At 44.7% G+C, this 12500-nt stretch overlaps 1 protein-coding gene across 1 annotated transcript in view; it reads left to right on the forward strand.

Annotated features, from left to right (window-relative positions):
* The first annotated feature begins 1711 nt into the window (after positions 1-1711).
* The window catches only part of LOC139749559 (forkhead box protein A1-like), a 25584-nt gene continuing 14795 nt past the window's right edge, over positions 1712-12500 (forward strand). Inside the window, exon 1 of the mRNA XM_071663570.1 lies at positions 1712-5114. Within this exon, the coding sequence (XP_071519671.1) occupies positions 2932-4482 (1551 nt within the window). The 5' untranslated portion in view covers positions 1712-2931 and the 3' untranslated portion in view covers positions 4483-5114. The remainder of the gene's footprint in view (positions 5115-12500) is intronic.

Here is a 12500-nt window from a genome sequence, read left to right on the forward strand (position 1 = left end):
ACGTCATACGCTAATCCCCGAACGACGCGTTCGTTAACCACAACGAACTCATGATATCAATACAACCATTTACCAACAATCAACCCTTAACAGCTCCATGTCTCAAAGAGGCTTAATAATCCTAAATACAATTACCCTAAATATAATTACCCTAAATATAATTATCCTAAATATAATTACCCTAAATATAATTACCCTAAATATAATTACCCTAAATATAATCATCCTAAATATAATTACCCTAAATATAATTACCCTAAATATAATTAACCTAAATATAATTACCCTAAATATAATCATCCTAAATATAATTACCCTAAATATAATTATCCTAAATATAATTACCCTAAATGTAATCAACCTAAATATAATTATCCTAAATATAATTATCCTAAATATAATCATCCTAAATATAATCATCCTAAATACAATTATCCTAAATATAATTATCCTAAATATAATTACCCTAAATATAATTATCCTAAATATAATTATCCTAAATATAATCAACCTAAATATAATTATCCTAAATATAATAATCCTAAATACAATTATCCTAAATATAATTATCCTAAATATAATAATCCTAAATACAATTATGCTAAATATAATTACCCTAAATATAATTGCCCTAAATATAATTATCCTAAATATAATTATCCTAAATATAATTAACCTAAATAGAGATGTCTTTATTATTAGCCAAAGTCTATCAGAGTCTCTATGATCGGATAGCGTATCTCTCTATATATTCACAGTCGCAATAATGACATTATAGATTGGCTATCATCAACTGAGGGAAAATAGAAACATTATTTCTCCCATATTCTATCGCCTAGTTATTTTAACCGCTATGTTTAGCAGAGGTTTCGTAGACTGGCAACGCTGAACGCTATAGCTAGCGAAAGTTCTCGAAAATGGGTAACTTTGAACGCTATATTTAGCGATAGTGTCGTCATGGCAGCTGAATTTCATGATATCGTGAGTCACTTATCTTTAAATCATTATCACCTGTGACGAAAAAACTCAAGTGTCACCGATATAACGAAATTAATTATCGGCGATAAAAAGATTATCGCTAACTGAAATGTCACCAGCTTACGATTATTGTGTGTGTGTGTATATATATATATATATATATATATATATATATATATATATATATATATATATATATATATATATATATTCCATGAATAGTATTAATTATCAATTAACCAAGAAGAACAATAATACATCACAATAATAACCATAACAATCCATGGTCATTAAGAAACCCCGTAAAGTACGAAGGACGGGATAATAATAACGTCAATTATCGGAAATCCAGACGAAACAATGAATACATTCGAGATGGATAACTTTGCTCAGGTTTCAAACCACGGCTCGAGTGTTGGTGGAACGAAACGGACGTAGCGCCGCGCTTGGCATCGTCATACCCTCGTGGGATGGTGAGGGAGTGAGGGAGTGAGGGAGGGAGGGAGGGAGTGAGGGAGGGAGTGAGGGAGTGAGGGAGGGAGAGGAACGATTTGAAATGCGCGCGATTGTGTCGGTGGTCGACCCTGGCGACTCTTGCAACTATCGGCTGTGTGTGTGTACGTGTGTGTGTGTGTACGTGTGTGTGTGTGTGTGTGTGTCGAGGTGCCGGTCCGTCCCTGGTCGTCCCCTGGTCCGCTGGCCCGCCTGCTCGCCGCCGCCGTCGCCGACCTCAGTGCGTCTCGGAACTCTGCGCCGATGTGAACCCCCGTCGGGGTTGCAGGCGTAGTTCCGCGCGGCCGGGGGAGGAGGACGAGGAGGAGGAGGAGGAGGGTAGGAACGGGAGGAGGGGCCGGGGAGACGAGAGGTGGGAGGAGGGAGGAGATAGAGGGAACGAAGGCGGAGCCTCGCTTTAGACTCCTCCCACCGGCATCTGGTTGCCGGGTGACGGAGCGACAGGAGGCGGCACCCAAACCCCCCAAGGAGACTCCGCCTTCCCCCCCGCTTCCCGACCAATGGGACCTCGGCCTCCGGCCGTGGCCACGACTCGGGGCGGAGCCCTATGTCCTGCCCAAACAGCCGTGTATTTACTCAGGGTTAGGGCGAACCTTGTGCTTATTACTGCGTGTGTGAGTGCTACAAGTACTTTTGCCGATCAGAGAATTAAACAAGACCAAGTTAAACTGAGGAAACGTACACATATGATTAGGATAAGTGTTTGGTCATTCAATTTGCCGTAGTCTGCCACGCCGCGGGGCCCCCCACACACACACTACCTCTCTCCCCCAGGAGATCTGCGCCCCCCGTGTGTGTGTGTGAGTGTTCGAGCTGGGGATTCGGGACGACCTTAGTTGACCTGTTGAGGTTAGGCGTGGACGGCGTGACCCCGTCTGCGTGAGGGCGATCCCCCTCTCCCCTTTGGATCTAGAAGGAGGAAAAAAAAATATTTATATACATTACAGGACCCTGGACGTAAGGGCTTCCCCGTCGACGACTTCGTCAGGTGGTGTTGTGCGGTGTTGTGCGGCGGTGGTGGTGTTGTGGTGGTGTTGTGGTGTGGTGGTGTGGTGGTATACTTCGTTAGTCAGTGGTACAAGTAGTGGTGTTGTGGTGGGTTCCGGCGCGTGAGAGAAAGAGAGGGAGAGAGAGAGAAAGAGCGACTTCGTCGCGTTGAGTGTGTCTCTCTCTCTTACACATCGCCCGGGCGCGCCCTACATACACACACACACGCACGCGAGGGAGAGAGAAAGAGGGAGAGACAGAGAGAGAAAGAGAGAGAGAAAGAGTGAGGAGCGAGAGATACACCTTGATCTCGCCCTCCCGCGCCCCCTGGAGACGGGGTGGTATGTGCAGTGCATGATCGGCGGCCGGAGGCGCCTCCAACGTCGTCCACCAGTGTCGCTTGCCGCGCTCTAACCTGGGTGCGGGGGGCGCGCGCCAGCCAAGCCCGCCGCCATGTTGGCCCAGAAGTTATACAGCGACACCATGACGCCCATGAGTTCAGCGGCGCCGCCCGTCTCGCCCATGTCCCAGACCACCTACGGCATGAACTCCATGAACAGCATGATGGGTATGAACTCGTACCAGCAGCGCCTCCCGCCCAACATGGACTTCTCCTCCTCCATGAGCGGCATCGGGGCCATGGGCATGAGCGGGCAGTGCATGAGCCCGGGCATGACCGGCATGAGCGCCTTCCCGCCCATGAACAGCTCCATGCAGCAGATGAACGGCATGAGCGGCTGCATGACGGGCATGGGCGGCATGGGCGGCATGAACCAGATGGTCGGCTACGGGCGCGAACTCCAGGAACCCGACAGCCCGGTGTCGTCGGCGCTCCAGCGGGCGCGACAGGACAAGACATACCGCCGGTCGTACACGCACGCTAAGCCTCCTTACTCGTACATCTCCCTCATCACCATGTCCATCCAGAACTCGCCCAACAAGATGGTGACGCTGTCGGAGATCTACCAGTTCATCATGGACCTCTTCCCGTACTACCGACAGAACCAGCAGCGGTGGCAGAACTCGATCCGACACTCCCTCTCCTTCAACGACTGCTTCATCAAGATCCCGCGCACCCCGGACAAGCCGGGCAAGGGCTCCTTCTGGTCCCTCCACCCCGACTCCGGCAACATGTTCGAGAACGGGTGTTATCTCCGTCGCCAGAAGCGGTTCAAGTGCGAGAAGAAGGAGCAGCAGAGGGTAGCCACGCGCTCCATCGGCCAAGCGGGCAACACCCAGCACCAGAGCCCTTCGTCAGCCACCAAGCAGGAGCACGGCGACGACGGCGAGTCCAAGATGGACACCTCGTCCTTGGCTTCTCCCGGCCACGGGGGCCACGCCGGCCAGCATGGCCACCCGGTGCCCACCAACGGCCCGGCGGGTGGCCAACCGCAAGCCAACGACCCGGTCTCGGGCATGACCCAGCTCCTGGAAGCGGCCACGAAGCTGGAACCTCCGGAGTCCGGGTACCAGATGCAACCACCTCCTCCCTCCGTCACCGTCGCCGATAAATACAGCGCCGAGCAACAACAACAGCAACAACAACAACAGCAACAACAACAGCAACAGCAACAACAACAACAACAACAACAACAAGGCCCTCCAGATCAGCAGCACCACCAGGCCGCCCATCTGGGCGCCTCTGCCGCCGCCCACGACCTCCACGCCGCGCCGCCACTCCATCCGTCCCTCCTGAAGGATTACACCGCCTCCGCTTACTTGAAGGACTACTCCAACGGGCACCTCAAGGACTACGGCGCCTACCTGAAGGACTACGGAGGCCACCTGAAGGAGTACGACCACCTGAAGAACTACCCCGCCCCCGCCCACCCCTTCAGCATCACCTCCATCATAGCGGCCGAGAACAAGGACACGTACGGCGGGTACCTGAGCCCGCTGCCGCCCGCCTCCACGGCCGCCCCCGCCGCCCACCACGCCATGGGCGCCGACCACGGCGGATACTACCCACCCCCTCTCTACCACCACACCACCACGCCCCTCTGATGTGGGCGTGGGCGCCCGGACCCTCATCACCTCGCCCACCCCACCCTTGTATATACAGTGTGAAAGGTTATCGGTTATTGTGTGACGCAGGAGAGTTCTCAAGGGGCGCCGCCCGCCCGCCCGCGCCCTCCGCGCCCTCCATGCGCGCCCGCCCGCCCACCCGCCCTCACAAGACATGAGGTACAAGTCTGACGCTAAGGACATATGAGAAGCCAACACGAGACAGGCCCAAAGGCAGGAGCGTGTGAGTGTATGAGTGTCAAAAGTGGAAAGGAAAGAGACAGAGAGATAAAAAGAGAGAGTGAGGGACAGAGAGACAGAGAGCCAGGGGTAAATCCATGGCCACAGTGTTATCTCTCTCTCTCTCTAGTGAGTCAGTGACGTAGGGGTGTGGTAGGGTAAACCCCAGGAGAGAGAGAGAGAGAGAGATAGAGATAAAGAGAGAAAAGAGAAACAGACAGCGTTACATATCTCTCTCTCTATCTATCTATCTCTCAGACCTTATGACTGATACCTGAGAGATTAGATGAAAATTCCGGGTTCAGTCGACTGGGATTTATATATATATACATATAAATCTCTCTCTCTCTCTCAAGGAGAGGCAAAGAGAGAAGAAATATTGTCTCCTAAAGGTGTGTGTGTTTTCTCCCCCAGCGATCCCAACACGATCCTACATTCTGTTGCAATGTCTGTGGAAAATCCTATGACAGATGTGTATTATAATAATTTCCCCCCCCCCCAATTTTTCTGTTGTTGTTGTATGTGTTGTACACATGTGGGTGTACAGGATATGGGGGTGTGTGTGTGTGTCTCTTTCCCTATATATGTATATATATATATATATATACACACCCAAAGGTTTCGAAAATCTAAATTTAAAAAGAAAAAACCCATTATCATTCCACCCTTCTCTCTCTCTCTCTCTCTCTCTCTCTCTCTCTCTCTCTCTCTCTCTCTCTCTCTTTCTCTTCCTTACAACCCCCGCCTAACAACCCCAACAACCCCACCCCATCCCCCCCCCTTTACAACCCAACAACCACCTCCCCCCCCTACAACCCCAGCCACTTTTGCAGGCAACAGTTTTACGAAAAAAAAATAATTTGTGACTTATCCAGTGTCATGATATTATCCAGTGGGGGACAGCGCTATAGTTCTGTTCAGTGGTTGGGAACACATATATAAAAATCTTCATAAAAATCGAACTTTTAATTTATATAGAACCGTATTATATATATTATGTTGTGAAGAACTTTGTTATCATATATATATATATATATATATATATATATATATATATATATATATATATATATATATATATATATACATATACACAGTAATCAGGCCATGGAAATTAATTTGGTATATGTACATTTCTCTGAAATATATATTCAGGTATTTTATATATGTCCACTGTCACATAACAGAATTATATATATATATATATATATATATATATATATATATATATATATATATATATATATATATATATATATATATTCCAGATTGGAATGTATTTTTTTTTTAAGCACTGATTTCCCATCAGCTGGTCTCTGATGGTGTGTATGTGTGTGTGTGTGTGTGTGTGTGTGTGTGTGTGTGTGTGTGTGTGTGTGTGTGTGTGTGTGTGTGTATGGGGGGGCAGGGGAGAGAAGGAGAGGGGGTGGATCGGTGCATGTCAACTGGGGTAACACTGAGGGTCAGGTCATGACCCCTTCTAATGGTGATGGCAGGGGGGGGGGGGTCACCACCACTACCGTCCTTATCACATACGCCCTGACCTGACCTGACCTGACCTGACCTGACCTGGTTCGGGTGAAATCATCTTGAGCTGGGTTATGATCTGATAAGTTATTTATTTGTTTTTGTTTTCCGATAACTTATTTATTTGTTTTTGTTTTCCGATAACTTATTTATTTATTTTTGTTTTCTGATAACTTATTTATTTGTTTTGTTAGGATCTGTCGCCTTTTATCTCATCTCTAAATCCTGAATCGTATATAAGAAATATTTAGTAGTTCCAGTTTCCGTCGTTTGTGTGATATAAAATATAACGCGTTATCGCCGGGATGCGCGTAACGGAGCACAGATTTTTCTCTGAGGTCGGCGGGACGTTACAGTGTGTGTGTGTGTGTGTGTGTGTGTGTGTGTGTGTGTGTGTGTGTGTGTCACCTGTCCAGATAACCGGAAATCCTTCGTGTCCATCAAGGCTCAACTTTTTTTTCCAAAAGATCTGTACCACTCCTGCGTCTGTAGTCCATTACGCACTGGAAATGGGGGGGAGGAAATATACTAATAACTGAAATATAAATGAATAACGGACCTACGCGTATAACAGGGACTACAATTTACTTATAGTGATCCTGGTCTACCGTCTATATATATTATATAAATCCTACAAATACGTACTGAGGGGTATATACATTTATTTTTAAGATATCGGGACGCGCGGAAGCACAAATCGCCGCCCGCGTCGGACCCCCACTCTCATTATCTGCGTATTGCGTAGACCCCACGAGTGACGCAAATCCAGATCTGGCACGTGGTAAGGCGCGTGAGCACCACGGGAGACAGAAAGGATATATATATGTATATAAATATATATAAATAGAATATATATATATGTGTATATATATATATATATATATATATATATATATGTATATAAATATATATAAATATATATATATATATATATAAATGTATATAGCGCCCCTTAATACCTCATATATACATCTTATGAGCCCCTCATTATTACCTCATATATACATCTCAGATTAAGACTAATTTATCGTTCTCTTTCAAATGTTTCTTTCTGTGTTTTTGGTTTTATTAAAGGTGGAGGCGCAAGATGTTAAACCTTTCTCTTGATCTGATTATGTTTAGGGAAACGGTGTGTGTGTGTGTGTGTGTGTGTGAGTGTGTGTGTGTGTGTGTGTGTGTGTGTGTGTGTGTGTGTGAGTTGAGTGAGTGTGTATGTGTGTGTGTGTGTGAGTTGAGTGAGTATGAGTGTGTGTGAGTGAGTGTGAGTGTGCGTGTGTGACTGTGACAGTGTGTGTGGGTGAGTGAGTGTGTATGTGTGTGTGTGTGTGAGTGTGTGTGTGAGTTGAGTGAGTATGAGTGTGTGTGAGTGAGTGAGTGTGTATGTGTGTGTGTGTGTGTGAGTGTGTGTGTGAGTTGAGTGAGTATGAGTGTGTGTGAGTGAGTGAGTGAGTGTGAGTGTGCGTGTGTGTGTGACTGTGACAGTGTGTGTGAGTGAGTGTGCGATTGAGAGAGTGTGAGTGAGTATGAGTGAGTGTGTGAGTGAGTGTGAGTGAGTGTGAGGGACAGGTGGACGGAGGTGAGGTGATATATTCCTCATAATGCAACCAGTTCACACGGTGGTTCACTCACCGATATACTCATGTTTACACCGATATACTCATGTTCATGACATCGGCGCCGCGCAAAGCCGATGTCGCACCGCAGGTTACATGACACACACGCTGCCGCAAGCGGCGATTTATATATATATATATATATATATATATATATATATATATATATATATATATATATATATATATATATCCCGCACTGTATACCGGGGGAAGAGAGCGATCGGATCAGACCGCGCGCGGTACCGCACCGCTTGCGGCGCGCCGCATGGGGCCGCCGCTCGTGCGGCGGTGCCGCTTGCGGCGTGTCCGCGTAATTATCTGTGATCTAACCTCCCCCTCTCCCCTCTCCCCTCTCCCCTCGCTGATACACAGATAAGACTTACCACCACACTTCGCGTTGTAGGGGGGGGGGGAGAGGGGAGACCCCCCCCGCCTCCCCTCTCTTCCCCTTTTTCGCGATCTCTTATCTCGCGGTCGCGGGTCGTTCAACGCGCGGGGTTGAACGGCTTCTGGCGATCCGTCGGAGCGATCGTAACGCGTCTCCAAGATTAATCGTACGGGTTGTGGGGGGTTAGGTTAGGGGGTTGGGGGGGTTAAGGAGTGGATTCTGTGGATGTCTAGTTTCCTTCGGTGTAAGACCGCGGAACATCTCGTTATCCGGGTTCACCTTAATGACGGCGACAGCTCTAAACACCGGATATGTTCGGATAACTGGATAACAGTTGTATCGGACATGTTTGGGTAACTGGATAACAGTTGTACCGGACATGTTCGGATAACTGGATAACAGTTGTATCGAACACGTTCGGATAAGTGGATTTCAGTTGTATCGGACATGTTCGGATAGTTGCATTACAGTTGTATCGGACATGTTCGGATAAGTGAATTACACTTATAAATACCGGACATGTTCGGATGTTGTGGATCAGAGTGGTAACGGACCTGTTCAGATAAGTGGATTACAGTTGTATCGGACACGTTCGGATAAGTGATCGGACAAGCTCAGATAAGTGAATCCCAGTTCTAAATAGCGGACGTGTTCGGATAAGTGGATTACAGTCGTACCGGACATGTTCGGATAAGTGAATCGCAGTTCTACCGGACATGTTCGGATGAGGGTTAAATATATATATATATATATATATATATATATATATATATATATACATGTATACAATATCCAGGTCAGGTCAACTCAGGTCATAGGGAAGGGGAGGAGGGGAGGATAGAACAACCCTCCCCTTCCCCTCCCTTCCCCTCCCCCTTCCCCTCCCCTTCCCTTACCCCCTCCCCTTCCCCTCCCCTCACTCCCCTCATCGGGTGTGACCTCCGACGGAAGAGGTCAAGCCAGGTCACGGAGCTGTGACCCGCCGTAGGCAATGGACGGAGTGCGTGTGTCCACCCCCCCCCACACACACACCGCACTTGACCCACACTCTGTTCGAACTCTTCGTGAATTGAACGCACTCACTCATCATATAGTCATTATTATAATTTCCTTTTTTTCTTTTTAAATTCAAATCCACTTAAAAAAAAATATATTTGTCTTGAATGACTAAAACATTATAATTATATCTGGCCGGAAATATATATGTATATATATATATATATATATATATATATATATATATATATATATATATATATATATATATGTATATATATATATATATATATATATATATATATATATATATATATATATATATATATATATATATATATATATATGACTTCAGTGCAATTGTATAGGGATGGGCAAAGTGTAATTTGACCCGTATAGAAGGGGGGAAAAGGGTTGGTAATAAGGGGGGTGGGGGAAGGTGGATGACAGAGAGAGAGAGAGAGAGAGAGAGAGAGAGAGAGAGAGAGAGAGAGAGAGTGTACATGTTGTGCCACTGTACATGTACAGACGGGCTGGTGTACCTTCGGCGACGGAAGTGTGTGTGTGTGTGTGTGTGTGTGTGTGTGTGTGAACAGTGACATAAAAAGCATCACCCCCCCTTCCCCCTTATTTCTGGTTTAACCCCACAACCTCCCATCTCCATCGCACCCATTCCAAAAGACGCTCTGCTGCTCCACCACCTCCACCTCCTCCTCCTCCTGTATTATAGCAAACGACCTTGCCCCCACCTCCCACCCCGCCCCGCCCCCCCCCTAACACACAGTGCACATGGGGGGGGGAAAATATAAGGGGGAAAAAGGGGGGGGGGCGTGACCCCGCAAATGAACATGGGTCACTTTCTCAAACACGCGCCCTGCCTGACCCCCACCCCCCCTTAACCCCCACCCCCCTAACCCCCTCTTAACCCCCACCCCCTAACCCCAACAACAACAACAACAACCCCCCCCCTCCTCCCCATCCCCCTGTGTAATCGGGTGTCAATATAGACGTGGCAATGATGTGTTTCAATGTAGTGTATATATATATATCGAAATGTATATATAAATATGCATAGCAGATACCATTTCTGAGCCTTTATTTTTGTATGTGATCCAGTTAATTATCTACGTTCGGTTTGACAACACCCTCACCCTTTCCCCCCCCCATCACTCACTTAATTACCCCCCTTCCTTAATTACTCCCCCTTCCCCCTTCCTTTCCCTCAGTCTGTCTCATCTGTACAACCCTTTTACCTCTGTTACGTCACCTTTATCAATAATGTAATATTCCTATTAGGGGAAAAAACAATATAATTATGAATTATTTAATTATTTAATACTTTTATAGAATTATTTCTCTTCTCTCGAATCTCACCAAAGTTATTTTTTCCCTCCTCTACTCCCTTATTTTTTTCCCCATACCCATGTGTTGCAATAGTAAAAAAAAAAAATAATTACCCTTAAATGATATATTGATGTTCATTGCCTATTTAAAAAAAAAGGAAGGAGAAAAAAAATAAAAAAAATGTAATCTTTTACAAAAAAAATGTAATCTTTACCCATAAAAAAAGCCAAAAAAAAAAAAAATAATAAAAGTGTAGACACGTCTGGAATATGAAAGGCAGTTGCCTCCCTCTACCTGGGGTAAGAGATCACATACGTCCAACATTGTAAATATAAATATATATATATATATACAAATAGATAGTACTATCTATCTTGCAAGATGGTGGGACCTTTCTCCCACCGAAAACTTGCTCCATAAAGTTGTTATGGAACGGAACTTTAAGATGAAACTGCCTCTGTGGGGGAATTAATGACTGTATCACACACACACACACACACACACACACACACACACACACACACACACACTATCTACCCCTCTATCTATCGCGCCCTGTGTCTATTACAACCCCTTCATCCATTCCCTCTGTGTCTATTACGACTCCTCCATCCATTCCCTCTGTGTCTATTACGACCCCTTCATCCATTCCCTCTGTGTCTATCACAACCCCTTCATCCATTCCCTCTGTGTCTATTACGACTCCTCCATCCATTCCCTCTGTGTCTATCACAACCACCTCTATCTATCCACCTATAACAACCCCCCCCCATCTATCCACAACACTGCTCCACAACAGCGAGTGTTGTATCCTATCCAACACAACCCACTCACCAAACATACAGGTCTGAAATATATATATATATATATATATATATATATATATATATATATATATATATATATATATATGTATATATATATATATATATATATATATATATATATATATATATATATATATATATAAATTATTGTTAATCTCATTATAATTAGTTTGTATAATTATTTTCATATGTTCAATGTATATGTTGAAGGTTATTGATCTTTTAAATTACGTGTAATATGTAATTGGGTTCGAACTCATGAACCACAGAAAAAAAATACTTAGATGCCAAAGTATACCAAGTTTTACTGTATAAGATCCTTATTTACATATTGTGTTTTACACACACACGCACACACACACCTGGATATTTATATATATATATATATTTTTTTTTTTACCAATATTGGAGGATATTATATCATGGTTCTGTTAATACGGGATTTGGTTATGTAAAACTGTAATTAGAAATATCTTTTATTTTTTAAATAGTGTGTGTGTGTGTTTGTTTGTTTCTTTGTATCATATATTATCTCAGTGGAATTATGATATCATCTCTGGCTTCAATTCAAAAGAGTTCACTCTTTTTATGTCTTGGAATGTATGTGGAGCCAGTAGAAAGAGAGAGAGAGAAAGAGAGAAAGAAAAAGAAAAAGAGAGACAGAAATCTCTTTCATACCTTTATATTACATATTACATATGTACATTGTGTACATGAATTCTGTAACTATTATTATTTCTATTCTATTTGCCCCCTGTGTGTGTGTGTGTGTGTGTGTACACATATATATATATATATATATATATATATATATATATGACACCTATATTGTATTGAAGTCCTTGTTATTACGATGTCAGCAACACGGGCAGTTTAAAGGCTGACTGGCGTCAGCATAGTAAGAGACGTTGTATATATATATATGGCTGACACCAGCGTTATTGCATGCATGTCTGGCTGACACCGGGCCCCTCTTAATGGCACAGGGTCGTCAGCACCAAAGAGAGAGAGAGAGAGAGAGAGAGAGAGAGAGAGAGAGAGAGAGAGAGAGAGAGAGAGAGAGAGAGAGAGTTGTTCTTT

This window comes from Panulirus ornatus, chromosome 7, assembly GCF_036320965.1.
Source record: "Panulirus ornatus isolate Po-2019 chromosome 7, ASM3632096v1, whole genome shotgun sequence".
NCBI lineage: Eukaryota > Metazoa > Arthropoda > Malacostraca > Decapoda > Palinuridae > Panulirus > Panulirus ornatus.